Source organism: Stegodyphus dumicola, chromosome 3, assembly GCF_044657685.1.
Source record: "Stegodyphus dumicola isolate Sdum_Otavi_A_Nest chromosome 3, ASM4465768v1".
Lineage (NCBI taxonomy): Eukaryota > Metazoa > Arthropoda > Arachnida > Araneae > Eresidae > Stegodyphus > Stegodyphus dumicola.
Window position 1 is genome coordinate 275,435,183 of NC_140770.1, and position 17,549 is coordinate 275,452,731.

Sequence of the window (17,549 nt, forward strand, 5' to 3'; positions counted from 1 at the left end):
CTGATATACAGTTTCATACTGTTCACAAATTCATTTGAATTGTAAAATACCTTTCTTCAGAAAAAATACAGCTTTTTTGGTTAGAGTTTGGTATCGCTTGTATTATCGTGAAGTTGTTGTTTCATTTATCGCCAAGTGGTGGTTTATTTATGGTAGCCCGAGTAGTTGAATGTTACGAAAATCCTATTATGACGTAATCGGTTGCATGCTCGTTGTGTGTGTTGGTTAGGAAGTACATTGCTTGTTTTCTGGTTCAGATGGTAAAATGGCTGAATGTGGTAAGATTAATTTGAAGTTTCTGTACGATTTGCAAAGAAGGGAAAAAGAACATTACTTGACTTGTGTGTAAATGAAGGTTTACTTAGTAGCCATTATTAAGTGTTCCTGTTTGTAGGAAGGAAATGCGTATGGTCGGATGATACGGAGAATATTTTTGACTTTTATTTTGTGAATTTATGTGGCGACGCCAGTATACAGATTCTAGTTCAGATAATTTTAGGAAGTTTTTGGATGCTGTTAAGGAATTTTGTTTGACTGAAGACATGTAAATTCGTAAATAAGGTAAGTGGATATTTCCTTTGTGTAGTGCAAACATGAATTTTCTTTTTTATGTTATTTCATTGTTTGATTTAAAATGTAGTTTATTGAGATTCTATATTTTTTTGATGGCTGCTCCTTTGACTTTTTAAGGGAATATAGTTCGATGTGTACATGAACAAAGCTGAGGAAGTGCGCAATGCCTAGTTTGTGGAATTCTGTGATGTTTTTTTAAGTGAAACTAGGTCGATGTGTGCATGGATAAAATCAAAGGAGTGCGCAATGCCAAGTTTGTGCAATTCTGGGATGTTTTTTTTAAGTAAAAATATGTCAATGTGTACATGGATACAGAGTTTGTGCAATTCTTTGTCTTGTTATTTTGGCTTTGCGTAGCGGTGATTTTTGGCCCCAAAATCGCGGCAACACAAGCCAAAATAAGTCAAAGAATTGCACAAACTCGGTATCCATAAGTTAAAGAATTGCACAAATTCTGTATTCATGTACCGCCAATATTTGTCAATTTTCACCGAGGGGTACCCGTAACTATACTTTTATTGCTTTTTTTCCCTTCCCATTGATGGAAAATTAAAAGTATGAAGTAGGAAATTACCTGATTTTTCAATGGAAACTGACCCAACTGAAGAAAGGAAAGGCCACTTTATGAGAGGTATTGACGTTAATGAGTTAATGAGTTGCGTCAGAAATTATCCCAAGCAAAAATCACTAGCTGTTAAAAAAATAATTGTCTCATTACCTACTTATTAAGTGGTAAAAGAAATCCTTTCAATTAACGTTTGTTTCATTTTCTCCTTTTAATTGCAATAATACTTATTGTTTGTATACATTGTATGTGCTTTCTTAATCTGATTCTTTCTTAATTTCTCAGTCTGTAGGTTAGGCTGCTTGTAACAGTGATCTGTCCCCTTCCGATTTCAAATTATATTAAAGGAATTAGAGTATTCTGTAACTGTATCCTTAAGAACTGTGTTATTGCTTGCAGCAATTGGCAGAGGACTCTAATCATCAAATAGAGTATCGAGAGACCAAGCTTGTTTATCTTGTTGATTGGCTGCATTTGCTTGACTACATCCTCTAGTGTTCCATGAATTGGATGGAGAATTTATCACTGTATTAGTGCCCAAGTTTCTTATTTTGAAAACTATTAGGTGTATTGAATTTTCAAATAAAATGTATTTCCAGTACTAAGGATTCCAATACTACAGTTCCTCACTTTAGGAATAGATCTTGTATTGCTTATATCACCACTTGTACAAAGTCATTGATTGTATATTTATAAGGCCTCTCACTTTCTTGGGCCCCCTAAAAAATTAAAATGTAGTATATCAGACTCATAAAGGGCCCCATATCTCAAATAGCTTAAGGCCTTATCAAGTCTAATTTCGGCTCTGTTTGTAAGTGGTTCAGTATCCAATTATCAAAATGTATGGGTGTGAATATTTTGGATGTGAACTGTGATTTGTTACATTTGTTATTTCCTTACAAAATACTGAAATTGTTTGATGATGGCAATGACCCCAATGTAATCTGTTCACAATACTAATGTCAGTTCCAGAATTTGTAGTTATGAATATTTTGAGCATAAACTGGGTCCTTGTTAAGATTTGTTATTTACTTTTCAAAATACTTTAATTACTTGATTGTGGAAATAACTCATGTGTAGTTTGTTCTTGACATTCTTGTTACTTCTGGAATGTGCAGATATAATGTAAACTCTTTCTGCTATATTTGTTGTTCCTCACAAAACACTTAAAATATTGGTGTTCGCCCGATAGCATTGCGGACGAAAACGTCGCGGAGAAAACAACGCAAGGCGAAAACGTCGTTCTACAAAACATCGTAGGAGAAAACATCGCAATTCTAAAACATCGTGATACAAAACATCGACGTCGAAAGTAAAGCGGTTCAAAAACTTCGCAGTTTAAAAACATCGTCGTCGAAAGTATCGTGGTAAAAAATAAAGTATCTACAAATCATCGCATGACGATAACATCGCAGACATGCTTTTTTCATGTTTTAATAATTGTAAATGGATATTCCCATGATGATTTGTGAGCGCAAGAAGGGTAATTTTTACTTTCACATTTTTTTTTATGAACCAATAAATTTTCGTTGAAAAAGTAAGAAGGAAACTTAAACATAGAAAATTAAATGCAACTTATAGATTATACTCTTCATGAAAAATTACCAGTAAAAACTTTATAAAAAATGATTTATTAATGGCCTTTGCTAGTTAACTATGTCGGTTTAAAATTCTATTAAGTGCTTAAGTTGCATTAATTTTCTATGCTTAAGTTTGCTTCTTATTTTCTCAGTAAAAATTTATTAGTTAATAAAAAATATGAAAGTAAAAGTTATCCTTCTTTCCATCTTGCGCTCATAAATCATTATGGGAATATCCATTTGCAGTTACTAAAACCTGAAAAATGCATGTCTGCGATGTTATCGTCATGCGATGATTTGTAGATACTTTATTTTTTACTACAATATTTTAGACGACGATGTTTTTAAACTGCGTGAAGTTTATGAACCGCTTTATTTTCGACGTCGATGTTTTGTACCACGATGTTTTAGAACTGCGATGTTTTTGCCGCGATGTTTTCGGCTGTAACCAAAAAACCAAAATATTTGAGCATGATTGCATTTCTAACAGAGTAAGTATTGATACTCATGACACTTCCAGAGTGTGCAGATATGAATATTTGAACATGGGCTACCTTTTGTTATGTTTGTTATTTTCTGATAAAATTTCAGTATTTTATCAGAAAACGTTAAGTAGAATTGAAAAAAAAAAAAGATATCAACAGACAAATTAATGGTAACAGTAGTAAACTCATAGTCTTAATCTCGTTGATGTTAGCTCGTCGGAAATTCATAACTGCTTCGTTGGATCTAATTCTTTACTCCATTGAATAAAAACAAGGAATTTTCGTATTCCATCATCCAAAAGATTTTATAAAATGTTATATAGATGCCGGAAACTTTATGCAAGTAGTCAACTGTTTTCCAAGATTAAGACCTTCACATGGGTATCCTGGCACCCTTGACGAGGGTTGCTTTCTTGAAGAAATCAAACGTCGCTGTACACTGATAGTTCGGTCCGAGGTTCGAATCCCGAAAACGGGCTGCCTGCATGACCGTTTTCGTGGTGTAACATGTACAAGAGCCATTTTCCCTAGAAAATCCTCCACTAAGGCATCCCTTCCCTTAGATAAATAGTCCTCGAGACTTTGCCGTAATCACATAAACCAAACCAAGATATTGAACTTCTTAAAAATGCCGGAAAATTTATGCCTTTATGTCAGGGGACTCCTCTCCGTTTCGGCAAGGCGTGACCTAGCTTGGAAAAGGTACTGGCACTTTTGTGAGCGTCGGCGGCTGTTTGCCAAGACTAAGAGTCCTAAGTCAGCGACATACACATGGGTTGTTTCCTCACGATACCGAGCTTCGTTATGGTGCTGGCAGCTTTCTGCATTTCTTTGTGCCTTGCTGAAAGACGGGTAGGGTGAAAAGGTGCCAGTACGTTTTTCAGATTCCTTTTTTTGACTCGCGCTGATTAGACCAACTCCACCTACGATGAACCTCGCCATTAAAAAATCCAAACAGTATGCTACAACAATAAATCGCTGTACCAATGCAGATAACGATACAAGACCAAACGAGGTTGCGAAGCAACAGCATTAGCATCGCCTGTAGTATATTTAAGACGTCGAGTAGTCGTTACAGCCGAAAAGATCCTGTGTTCGGGCTTCGGCACTTGTAGAACAGCAGTCACCTTAATTGGTACGGTTAAGGGCAAACGTGACAATTAATAAAAGCAAACAGTGCTTTCCAAAAGCAGATTTCTCTAATTACCAAATTCTGGTCTCCCCCCCCTCATGAATTTTCGTTTAGTAAATAGGAGTGTGGTACGCTCAACCAACCTCTCTTTCTCGTGGATACTACATATGTATGTGGTGTATATTGCATAATACGGTAAATGGTTAAAACTGTGATTTCCATTGACTGTATAGCGCTTTCTCGCTACCGTAAAGCTGAAAATGACAAGTGCGGTAAGTGGGTGACTACCTGTATTGAGTTTAATAATTACGAAATAGAAGAAATGTTCTTCCAATACAAGAAGGGAAAAAACTACTATTTTGACTACACAAATCATGCTGATTATTACTCCCAGACTTGTCGGTATTATTCGCGGGAACAGTAGTGTTATCCATTATCATTTATCAGCAACTATACTACATATACTGATCTTGAACAAAAGAAGTATTGTTTAAGAATAATCTGATCTATATTTAACAGTTTTGAATGTATAAGGTAATTCTACATCTGAGTACTTTAGTTAGCGTTGCTGGTGTTATTTTTGCGAAAATTATACTGAACGGAAAGAAAGCAAAGAAATGCTGAAGAAAATTACTAATTGAAACGTGAAACTAATTGATTTAATTATAATTATTAGGATATCTATTCCCATGTATGGAATATAGTTTTCCGTGTGCTCAAACTACAAATAAATAAAGAAGAAAATTATTATTTCTTTTATTTAACCAGATATGAATTCAATAACATTACGAGCTTGAATATGAATAAATTTCTCCTTTGATCACTTTTTCTAATAATGAGGTGCAGTTGATATTTAGCGTGGTAGTACATTTTAGGGAGGTCCATAAGTGCCTTGGACATATCTTGAAGGATTCTGGTAGCCGGTGATAGTTGGTGTACCTTGTTGAATATTAAATCTTTCATTTCGGACATTTCCAGTAACGAAGCCTTGTCTAGACTTAGGCTTTCTGTTCAAACATAAATTGACGAAAAGGAAAGTCATACTGAAGAAAAATCCAGCAATAAGGACACCTACCCAGAGGTAAAGAAATATAAATCCAGTACTTATGCATTCGCACATATTTGTAACTTCTGAAAGACGAATCTGGGAAAAAAACAAAATTATTATTCTAGAGCTTGGTTAAAATATAAAAATTAATAAGAAAGAATTAACTCAATTTTCAAGTGGTTTTAAAAAGTTAGATGTATACATTAGTTGCCACTTAATGTCATCACGGTTAATGTGATCATCCGGATATTGTTATCTGATAGGTTATGTCCCGCCCATGTGTAGAAAAAATCATGGAAATTATTGTGATCAACAATCCGGTTAGTATTATCAAATGTTGAAGAGTAAATTTTTCAACTGAAGTAAAATCGCCAAATAAGATCGAAATAAAGTATAGAAATTGCCAAACTGTAGAGACATGTCGCCAAGTAAGGCGACATGTCTCATGTCGAAACATGTCTCTACACATGTCTATACATGTAGAGACATGTGTCACGAAAGCACAGTTATTCTCAATTGAGATAAATTATGGTAAATGTAAATTAGGTATGTATTTGCAGCAGAATACTTATAATTACTTTAAACTATTGTGTCAGAGTCCATGGATGAATTTGAAAAAAACACCTGATGAAAATTAATATTTATGCAGTTTATAAACCTGACAACAGTCAAATAAACGAATAAAATAAAATGTAAGAAATTAATTACCCGTATTTGTCTATGCAAACAACATTAAATGAATAAACAAAGCAGAATTACACAGCGGTTATACAATGGTTTTATATGTGGTTCGGGGTGCGTGTTTCTGGCAGATTTTAGACTCTCTCTGTGGATTTATTGGCTATGCATTTTATTTTATTTTTATACCTGCAAATAGCTAAATCTCTGCCTAAGAGATAGTTACATGTTAGATCTTGAAATTCTTATATCGTTGATAAGTATTCGTAAATATGCCTAAGTGGTTCTTGTACTTATCTATACGGTAAAATGTTTATACCGTACAAAGTCCAAGATTCGGACTCGTCGAGATTTCGGCGATTCCAGAGTTCGAATCCTAGAGAGAGGCCTGGCGAAATGGACGTTTTCGTGCTTTCCCCCATATGTAATGTGGATATTTGCCAGTTTTCCCTAGGAAGACCTCAACGAAGGCATTCCACCTCTCGGGCAGATAGTTGCGTGCTTTGCTGTAACCAAGTAAACCAAACGATTTCTAGAATAAATATGTCATCCAGTGATCCATGTGTACAAGATATTCCATACGCAACGGATAATATAGGAATGAGGCATCTTGTTGAAAAATGGCGTGATTTAGGTGAAACTAATTAGAATACCTTAATTTATTTTAAATCCTTTGTAGAGACATTATAGACTTTTTGGAAGGAGAAGATATTGAAAAATGAGCAATGCCCTCTCCGGGACTCGAACAACGGACCTCTCGAATACGCGTCGAGCGTGACTACTACACCACGAATGCATGCTAAGAAGGAAGGAGAAGTACCTTAATATACTCTCCCTTTTAATAGGCCACAGGGGATTAGGAACCCAATCGCCAAATCCTGGTGGTGGAGAATCATCATCCACAAACTTTTTTTTAAAAGTTCCGGCGCCATTGTGGAGACATTAGTCTTTTGGAAGCAGGAGATATTGAAAAATATCAGCAATGCTGTCGACGGGACTCGAGCCACGGACCTCTCGAATACGCGTCGAGCGTGCTGACCACTACACCCCGAAGGCTTGCTAAGAGGGCGAGAGAAATACATTACACCTTCATAAAAATACAAAATTATTTAGCAACCAAATAATTTCAAAAGTCGATCAATCCAAGTTTATGAGTAACTAAACAAAGAATATAAACAGTCTAATTTCCCAACGTTTCTATCATATATACTTCGAAAGAACTTTGGAATTATTCGCTATCATTTAAACATGTTTCGATATCTTAAAGAAAAAAAAAAAATGCTCTTAATGCTTTTAAGTTGGTATCTTGCATTGAATACTTTGATAAGCCATTTTTATCACCAAAAGCGAGAGAAGGAAATACACGTGAAGCAGAAGGACAGATATTCCTGATGCAATTGTATTTATTTTGAGATTTTTGCACATGCGTGAGGTGCAGACTTTTTTTTTTTTTTTTTTTTTTTTTTTTTAAGTTCAAGACACAAATAAATGAAACGAAAAATTTCTTTTATTTTACCATATCTGAATTAAATAACAGCAGCAAATTGAACTTGAATGTTGTCATTTCACTTCATCTATTGATACTTGAAATTAGGTTCAGTCGATTCGGCATAAGTTGGCGGTTGGTTTTGCTGAAAGGTACTTGCGGCGTCCGTCATTTGAACAAGTCCTGAGGGCATCTGGGTACTGGGCGTAGGTTCTGGTCTATTCTCGGAGTCAACCGTTTGATTTTGAGAAGTTTGAACTATGTAGCCTAATCTAAAGATCTTCCTCTTAGCTGTGCGTAGGGCAATAATCCCGATAAAAAATGCAGTAGTGACGATAAAACCGAACCAGATCAAGAGAAATTCAGCTCCTTGTCCCGTGCACGTGCACATATTTTTAAGCATAAAAAGGTGAATCTGAGAAGAAAAAATATTTTACTGTATTTTATTGACATGCACTAAATCACAAGCAAGAAGTGTTTGTATTTGCATATACTCATAAAAGATATAAAATGTTCCCAAAAAAGCGTTTAAAAATCTACTTTCGTAAAATTGCGCAGTATTAATGTTTTCATTATTTAATATTTAGCTGTATCTCTCTACGTTAAAGGATTATCGTGGTACCACATTGATAAAATTTAAACTTGTAATACAAACACTGAAATTCTGCCAACTTTGAACTCTGACTATATTTGGGAAAAAAGAGTTATATAAATATATGAATGTGTTGGTTTAAAAATACATAGTGAACAAAAGTATCTCGTCAAATGCTTTAATTAAGCAAATAAAATATATGTAAATTACAATAATATTTTCCGATGACGCGCTTTTTGGAGATTTCCTAGAATTCAAAATGCAATTACCAAATCAGTTTTCCAAATAAAATTACACTACAATAAAGAAATAGATGTGTGCAGAACCTTGATTTCCATGAATTTATCAATCGATGAATTCCATTTATTTATATTTTAATCATACTTGTTCACATTTCTGTACTAGTTCATGCAAGATGATATTTTTCTGTATAGGTGTTAACTTCATAAGACAAAAAGGCGAGAGAGAAATTTAAAGTTTGAAAAATGATGCCAGAATTCCGCGAAGTTCCGAAAATCATCTTTTTATGAAGTTCAGTTGACAGAAAATATTAGGATCTTCCCAACATTGATGTCACTTGCTTACAGAAGTGGAAGAAACTAAGTTTATTCCAAAGTTTGCTCCTTGACCAAGATTAACTAGCGTGGTGATATCAGCGGGCCTGCTCCAATATCCCCTAAATACATGGCATAGCCAAGCCCCGTTCACATGCAACGCTCTTTCGCGCAGCCACCGTATCAGAGAGAAACGGGGAGCATATAAGCAAAATGTACACTGCTAGGACAACGGCTCGAGTTTGGCCAATGACAATCCAGATAAGGATCACCATTACGCCGTCCACGTGAGTGATGTCACATTTCTGACTTTTTTCTCTTAATTTTTCACACCTTCACATTCAGTTTTTTTAAATAATTTAGATGAATGTATTCATATTTAATATTTCTGTAAAACTTGATTTAATATTTCTGTAAAACTTTATTTATTTTTTATTATTTTAGAAATGCATTTATTTGATTTTGGATAAGGTGGGATGTGAATTCCAGCAGTATATGATTTCTTATAGTAGAATAATTTCTCTAAAGAAGCTTTTGCTTTTTTTTAATTCCTTTATAAGAAAATTACTTGATAATATTAGAAATAATTAATCTATCACTCCTTACACACGTCTTAAATATGGTTAATGGAAATTTTCATTCAATAGCTTTATAAATTTATTTTATGCAGTATTTTAATTTAATAAGAACTAGTATTGATAAATAAATTTCCATTGCTTTCCTTATACATTCAGTTTAGAATTCAGTTTTCAGTGCATGTAATTATTCTCCTTTATGGCCCTCCAAGCACAGCCCAAAAGTGGCTGACTGGAACGCTGATAGTTCGATTTGAGTTTGATTCCAGGTGGATAGGCTGGCTGCATGAACATTTACCTGATTTTCCACGTGTGTAAATATGGATATGAGTTTTTTTTTTTTTTTTTGCTTAGAAAATCCTCTACAAAGACATCCCTCCCACATAGACCTTGCATGCTTTCCATAATCAAATAAACCAAACCAAACCAACCCTCCAAGCAAAACAGCTCCTCAATAGAAATTCTTCATATCTGTCAAGCAAATAACATTCATTAATGTAATAAATTGTCATCATACACACTAAATCAAACTTGGAAGTTATTATTAATTATGCTTACAGAAACAAAGTACTTAATACCAGATTTTGTTGATTAATTTGCATTTTTAGAAATAGTTGAATAAATTTCTTACCTTTAATAAATAGCAGCAGCTAAAATGACCACCAGCAGTTCTACATGATTTTAATTTTGTATAAAGCTTGTCATCTCAAACAGAAGATGTTCAGTACCAGAATTTTTTGTATATTGAGGAGAAGTAGTCAGTTTCAGAGGTGATCACAAATAAGAGGTTTGCCATGTTAAAATGATAATCTGTTCCTAACTTTTTTGCAGGGTTTGGTTTGGTTTGGTTTATGTGATTACGGCGATGCCTCGAGGGCTATCTGCCTAAGGAGAGGGATGCCTTCGTGGAGGGCTTTCTAAGGAAAACTTGTTTGTATACACGTTACACATGGGGAAAACCATGAAAACGTCCATGCAGCCAGCCTGTTCGCGGGATTCGAACCTCAGACCGAATTACCAGTGTTCAGCTACTTTACTGCTCGTCGCTGGTAGGCATTTTTTTTTTTTTTTTTTTTTTTTTTTTTGGCAGGGAAGGAAGTGTTTTCTAAGTCTAGGACATAAAATATTAGTCTAAATAGTGCATGTTAAGATTTGATTTAGGAAATAATAATATTGAAGCTGAAATTAAAATTATATAAATTTGAATGCCATGCATGTAATGTGAATCTCAACTTTAGTTTCCTGCGATGTGATTTTTTTTAATGCTCTGATATATTGATACATATATATATATATAAATTTTAAATATAACATGAAATCTTGTATTTGAATATAATATTGAAAAATGTTAGACATATGAGAAAATAAATATATGTTTTCTTCACATATTATGGAATATTCCTTCCTGACTTAAGGAAACATTAAGTTACACAATTTCAAATCCACTAGAAAAATGTATGATAGTCACAAGTTTGACAAAAGATCCTTTTCTCAAATGATAAAAGGCTTTGGGTCTTTGGAGAATATAGATTCTAATTAGAAATGCGTGCTAAATACGAGGCCATTGCCATCCACATAAATGCACTGTATTAATTTTAATACTGTTCAGGTTCTTACATATTATTATTTAATATGTCAAAATGTAAAATTAAAAATTTTACTTTAAGCTAATTTTTTTTAATCCATTCAGTTTTGGCTTATGTAAGTTTTACTGTATTTAACTAGATGTAAAGAACAATAAACACACATTCAAGCAACTGATTTGAAGGTATGTTTCCTGGAAATAAAAGTATACTTATTGGATTCAATTCAGCGTTACACCTTAGAACAGGTAATGATACCTCATTGTTAGGCATTTTCGATAGTCTTGAAATATCATAACTGGTAACATATCTTACTAAATTCAGTTCTTGCTAAATTACGTTCAGCATCATTTAGCATTTGCAGTTTTATAGCTAAATTAGATTTCAGTAGGTCTATTACTCTAAGCACTTATAGTTATTCAGTATTAATTTCTTTGTATTTCAGCAAAACAATGGACTTCCTTTCTAAGAATGCATACTGAGCAATGAAAATTCCAAATATGATATATGCTTTACCAGAACCAGAACCGTCAGTTAATAGTGATTTAATCTTCATAGATAAGCATATACAATAGTCTTGAAATATCAGAGCTGGTAGCATATCTTAAATATATTCATTCCTTATTAAATAACGTGTTCTTCATTTAACTTGAGTAGTTTCATAGCTAAATTACACTTCAATATGTTCATTAGAGTGAACCCACTTCTTCATCTTTATTCTCTTTACGTTCTAATAACAAAATGAAGTTTATTTATAAGAAAGCATATTGATAAAGTAAAGAAATCAAATTACAGTTAATAATGCTGTAAATATTCAGATAGATATATATGAAATGTATTGTAAGGATTTCTTGACACACACTATGTTAATTTATAAGGTATTTCTCCCACTTTCCTAGCATGCCTTCGTGGTGTAACGGTAGTACGCTGGGCCGGTATTCCAGAGGTCAGTGGTTCGATTCCCGGCGAAGGGGGTTGCCTATTTTTCCTCTCTCTGGCTTCCAAAAAATCCTAATGACTTCACAAATTCATTGCAATGGTAACTGGTGGCATTTTGATCCAAAATATTTACTGCATTAATTACAGACACAAATTAGCACTTGGTTTCACTAACTTAACATTAACTTCACTTGGTTTAATTCCCGCAGAATTTATTTTTTTTATTTTTTAAATTTTATATATTAGATGATTTTTATATATTAGATTTTTTATATATTAAATGATTAAGATTTTATATATTAGATGATTTAAGTCATTATCACTTAAAAGTTTCTGATTATCAATATGCAGAATAAATTTCTAAACCACACTTTACATGCATCTTCCAGTCATCAATAACTTCCATCCGACTAGATCTAATTTTGTATTGGAACAGTAGAGTAATCCTTAACATTCCAAAACAAACATTAAATCGTTATATAGAGATAGATACACATATATATAAACATTTTCATTTCGAAAAACTAAATGTACATTCAAAGAACGCACTTCGTAACTCCGAACAGCGGAATGTAAACTAACGTCAGAAATGTGACATCACTCATGTCGGCGGAGTTAATGGTGACCCTCATCTGGACTGTCATTGGCCAAATTCAAGCCGCTGTCCTAGCAGTGTTCATTTTGCTTATATGCCTACCGGTCGAATCTGCTGTTGTGAACGGAGCTCTAGACAGTTAAGTCTAGGGGCTGTTGCCTGCTACAAAGCAAAATTTCTTCCACTTCTATGAGCCACAGCCAACTATATAATGTGATAGAGTTGGCTATGTCTATGAGCATAGTGACATCACCGTCACGAATGTCGAAAGAGAACGGTTTGACATTGAAAAACCATAAACTTGTCTGTCTACTGAGATTGCAAGAAACGAAGATACAAAGCAGGAGTTGCTTTTGAGCAGACTAGAAGTCAATGACATCATGCAAGAGAAGACCTTGTAGTATAGTAATCTTGCTTTCAAGAAGAGGCTTCATGCTGCAGGTCGCGCTGTTTAAACGAAAAATGTTAATCAATAAAAATCTCTGTACCACCAAATGATACAGATTACAGGTTGAAGTATGCGAGACACTTATTTCTCACCTTGGGTCACTGAGTAACCATCCTTACATACTAGCAATTTTACGCGAACGACACTTCAATGAATCACGCACCGGCTGCGTAGGGATAAAGCCATACTTTTAGTCTAGTCAAGACAGATCGGCCGTCTATGGAACACTTAGCAACACAGCCTTCAGCTGGAATGCTACTGAATTATTTCTAAAATCATAACTGGGGATGAAAGTATGTACGATTTTTGACGTTCCAACACGTCAAGAAAGTATAGTATGGGTGAAGATGACTCCAAATCAACAATGGTAAAAAGGCAAGGAGCAGTGAAAAAACTAAGTACAGGACTGATGTGAGCTATCAAGTTTGAGGGACAGAAGACAGTTACAGATAACTGGTTGACCATTAAGTGTCTTCCAGAAAGTGTGTAAGAGTTCCATAAGTTTCTTCAAGACGTGAAGGATACTCATTTCACCGTGTTACTGCATATCGTTATTCAGCAAGGCTGCTATTTGAATTTTTTTTTACAAAAGCATATCAGTATGATAGAATTACTAGACTTTTCTCCTGATCTGGCTATGTAGGTAGTTTCACTATTTTTTAATCTAAAACAAAATTTGCGTGGCCGTCTTTTTCATTCTGAAGATGTGATTGATGAGGCTCTGCTCTAGAAGCATGTTTTTGTTCGATTCCAAGAAATGGATGGTTTGAAACATTTAATCTTTGGAAAATTCATTTATAAACGTGAATTAATGTAGGAGGAAACTACTTTGAACACTTCTAAATTTTTATAAATTTAACTTATACCATAACTTATACCATTAGTTCATGTAAGTATGAAGAATTGTCAGAAGTGTATCACAAAAATTTCAGAGAGATTGCCGTATCTGTAGAGCAACCCCTCTTTTCACATAAATTTCTGGAACGCACATTTGTGAATTCTTTGTGAATTTTGAAATCAAAAGAGAATTGAACATAAAAAATACTGATTAGCAAAATGATTAAAGTAACCAGGAAAAATAATACAGAGTAACCATGAAATACATATTAAATATATTCATATAATTTTACTTTATATTTTTATCGCTTCGCCTATGTACCGTATACTTATTTCCAGATTTATTCTGTCTATTTCGTATTTCTCAAAAACCAAAACAAAGTAAGGAAGTACAGTAAGAAATGTTAATTTCTTGGTATTATGTAATTAATGTATTCAATAGCGGCAGAGTGGAGAAGACCTTTGAACAATAGTCGTTGCACCAAGGGTCGAATACCGGAACACGCGCGGAATGCATGGGTGTATTCATGATTTTTCCCATGTATAACGTAAATATGATCCGGTTATATATGAAATACAAGAACGCTACCTTCCTATAGGTAGTTAAGTCTTCGCGTTCTTTGCCATGATTCATTAAACAAACATGTACTAATAAATTCGTTCCAGATCCTTGAACATATACCAAACAAACTTTTCCGATAAGAAATAAAGAGAAAAGAATTAATCCGTTTTTCTTTAAAAATAATCCCGTTGTTACTATTATAACACTGTTTAATACCAAAATGAAAATGCAGTGTATGAAATATATACTGCACATAGATTAAATGTTTTTTTGTTATCCAAATACGAAACAGTTTCTCAACATGCTCAAATATCCAATCTTTTTGGGGTAATCAATTTTGCTCTCTTCGCAACGTTAGCCGATTTAATAGCGCCTTTTGTTTTTCACAATCGTAGAGACCATCGTTCTCAGCATACGGTATGAGGTAGCCAAGTCCAGAATACTCATACCATCTACTTATTTTTGAAAAAACAAAATTTTTTCATCTCCGTAGTGATTTCAACCATTTTCTTCGTTGCTTAACACTTCTGATTAATTAAGATAACATAACACACCGAACAAGTATTAATTTTGAAGGAAACAACAACAACAAAAAAAGTTGGAGTTTGTTCTTCCAAACTGGCTCTTGATCAAGAACTAAATTATTTAAAAGCAGAATAAAAATTCTGTTGTCATACCTTTCTTTCCATTAATTAGTTATAAAACTGCACGTATGTTACAGAAATTTGACTTTCCGGTCGTTTATTCTCCTATCAATAAAATTCCGATTTCTGTACTCAAGGACTCCATTCCGGATATGAATTCCTGGGGTATTTACAGGATTCCTTGTCAGCATAGTTTAATTTACATTGGCCAAACTAAGAGAGCCTTAAAATTTGACGTTAAGGAACATGAGGCATAAGTTAAAAAAAAGAAACATAGAAGTCTTCTGTTGCCCAGCATTTTGTTGGTCCGAAAATCACACTTTCAATTTTTCTGCTGCCAAAATTATTCAAAAAACATCTTCCATTGGAGAACTGGATTTTCTAAAGGCATTTCACATTTAAAAAAATCATTCTCTTCTAGTTAACGATCCTAATTCCAATCCATCTTTGCCTTCGGCCTTTAAAGAAATTATGTTTTAGTTCTGGTTTCACCAACAGATGGCGCCACTTGCTTATTCTTGTCCAGGCTTTCTTATCTTATCTAATCATTATTTCCTATCTTGTTCATTTGCGGTTTTGCAGCTGAGGATGGTGGTTCGGTAAAACCATCGAAACTAGTCCTGTGGAAATATTGAAAATATAACGCTGATTTTTGTTGTTTGACTTCTGAATTAGTAAGTAGATTTAATTCAATTCAATAAGTGTAAATGAAATGCAGGAAAAAAGGAGTACAATTTACAAGGAAGTCATGTGGTGTACACATCAGATATTTTTCATTTGCAATGAAATCGGAAACAAAAAATATTGTTCTCAATTATTTTTGATTTATTACATTGATGGAATCATTTTAGATCATCTTTATGAACCTAGGACTCAGTTAGCTTCTTTTGCCTTTTGAATTTGAATCGTATTCCAAACAACGGATATACACCAAACAAAAATTTTCGCTTTCAAGTGAGACGTATATCAAGTTGGACTTATTTCAAATTTCAAAGCGGACGTATACTAACATACATGTATGCTGTATATAAAGCTTATTAGACTCAGTCATCTCATATGTATTTCATAGTTAGTTAAAAAAAAAAAAAAACGATAAAAAGAAGAATGCAAGCAGCACTTAAGCAGGCTTAATTACATAAAGCTAATGAGTTTTTACAACACTTAAATAAGTCTATGTGTAAATTACATTAAGTCTACTGTTCTTTACTACATTCAGTGTAAGTGTAAACGAAAAAACTAATTATAACAGAGGACATAAATTGCTTAATTTTCCGTTATACTACAGAAAGATATTATTCACATACTATTACATTTTTATATTCCCACCATACCATCAAAAAAGAAGAAAACACACTTAGACTACTAGATAATTAGACACTTAGACTACTAAACTACAGTAAGAGAAGTCAGTCAAATGGAATTATAATCATAGAAATGCTCTTCCCTATATTTCTATTTCGTATTTTCCCTTAAATGCATGAAATTTTATTATTATTATTATTATTATTATTATTATTATTATTTTGAATTTAAGTCAAAAATACATTAGAATGGATGTTAAATAAAATAGTAAAAATATTTAAAAAGTCAACTAATTTTTTATTCCAATTTTTGAAAACATATTATTGTTGCCAAATGTTATAAAATATAATGCATACCTTATAAACTTGTTCAAACAATTTTAAAACTTGAATACATCAAAATAACAGTAAACACAAAATCAAAAACTCGTAAACATAAATGATGTCAACACCCCTACTCCTCAACTCACAATAATGTCCGTTACACCACACTGAAACTTTCAAAACTATATACGTAAGCAGTGTGTATCCAATTGGTTACACTATGCAGTAAGCTAAAATTTGTGTTTTGATTTGATTTATATAACTAAATATGAGTATATTGCCAAATGGCAACTGCATGCATTTAAGGGTTAATGCGAATTCAAGGTTGATCTTTTTGCATAATTTGAAAGCACAGACTATTGCTATCATCAATAAAGTAAATTTCATTAAAGTATTATTTCTGATATCCTTTAAGTATACCAAAATATTTCGCAAGGAATATGAAAACTACTTACACCTATACAAAATGCTAGAATTTCATAGCAAGTTTCGTACTACCGATGATTTAGTACAGTGGCTTGGAAATGTCTGAAAGTTGAAAAAAGGGGATAGATAACTTACAATCAGGAGTGAGAGGACTTATCATCATGTCTATTTTACATCCATTAATCTTATCTTTCGCGAACTGTAATAATCTTGCCGTTTTCGCTATTGGCGATGAATTCAAATGCTAATAATTTCACATGATTTGTTCGATAATGCTTATCAGAATTACCAAAATACCTGGCGGCAGATAGTTTCGGAAAACACAGACTGCATGAGTTGAAAATTAAACTGAATATTAAATTCCTAACTTTAATTAATTAAACTTGCACTAAAATGATGTAAAATAGAACCCGTTTATTAACTATTGCGGTTTCTAACGATTTTAAGTGGTAATAAAAATAAATAAAAAAGATTGATTGCAGATGCTGTTTAAACATATACCATAATGATATTTGCATAAACAAATCGCAAAGGCCTGACGTTAAACTTCTGAACTGCTAACTTATTGAACTGGGATGGCACTAGGAATCATAAAGATAGTATGAGGTTTTATTCCGAGTTC

General features: G+C 33.3%; 2 protein-coding genes across 7 annotated transcripts in view; one reads left to right on the forward strand and one right to left on the reverse strand.

The window, feature by feature from the left end:
* The first annotated feature begins 272 nt into the window (after window positions 1-272).
* The window catches only part of LOC118183064 (alpha-tocopherol transfer protein-like), a 52,108-nt gene continuing 34,831 nt past the window's right edge, over window positions 273-17,549 (forward strand). Inside the window, exons 1-2 of one of the 3 annotated variants that reach the window (XM_085814185.1) lie at window positions 273-561; window positions 8,574-8,980. The gene's annotated coding sequence lies outside the window, so the exon portion shown is untranslated. Of the gene's footprint in view, window positions 562-8,573; window positions 8,981-15,498; window positions 15,551-17,549 lie in introns of those variants that run through there. The other 2 variants (XM_085814187.1, XM_085814186.1) reach the window with 2 other exon arrangements.
* Window positions 5,076-17,197, reverse strand: LOC118183072 (uncharacterized). Of its 4 annotated transcripts, none has more exons than XM_085814191.1 (3): window positions 17,063-17,186; window positions 7,578-7,962; window positions 5,076-5,479 (listed from the first exon to the last, which is right to left on the reverse strand). In XM_085814191.1, the coding sequence occupies exons 2-3, from the start codon at window positions 7,623-7,625 to the stop codon at window positions 5,207-5,209; spliced, it is 321 nt and encodes a 106-aa protein (XP_085670317.1). In that variant the 5' UTR covers window positions 7,626-7,962; window positions 17,063-17,186; the 3' UTR covers window positions 5,076-5,206. The 4 variants fall into 4 exon arrangements, 3 of the variants coding, with proteins under 3 accessions (XP_085670317.1, XP_085670316.1, XP_085670318.1); XM_085814190.1 differs by having other exon boundaries at window positions 16,957-17,114; XM_085814192.1 differs by lacking the exon at window positions 17,063-17,186 and adding an exon at window positions 16,535-16,553.

Excerpts from the sequence above, each read along its gene's own strand:
- LOC118183072 (XM_085814191.1), bottom strand. The coding sequence starts at position 7,625 with ATGACAACATTCAAGTTCAATTTGCTGCTGTTATTTAATTCAGATATG. Across the intron at positions 5,480-7,577 it reads TGTTATTTAATTCAGATATG|ATTCGTCTTTCAGAAGTTAC; the intron begins GTAAAATAAAAG and ends TTTTTTTCCCAG.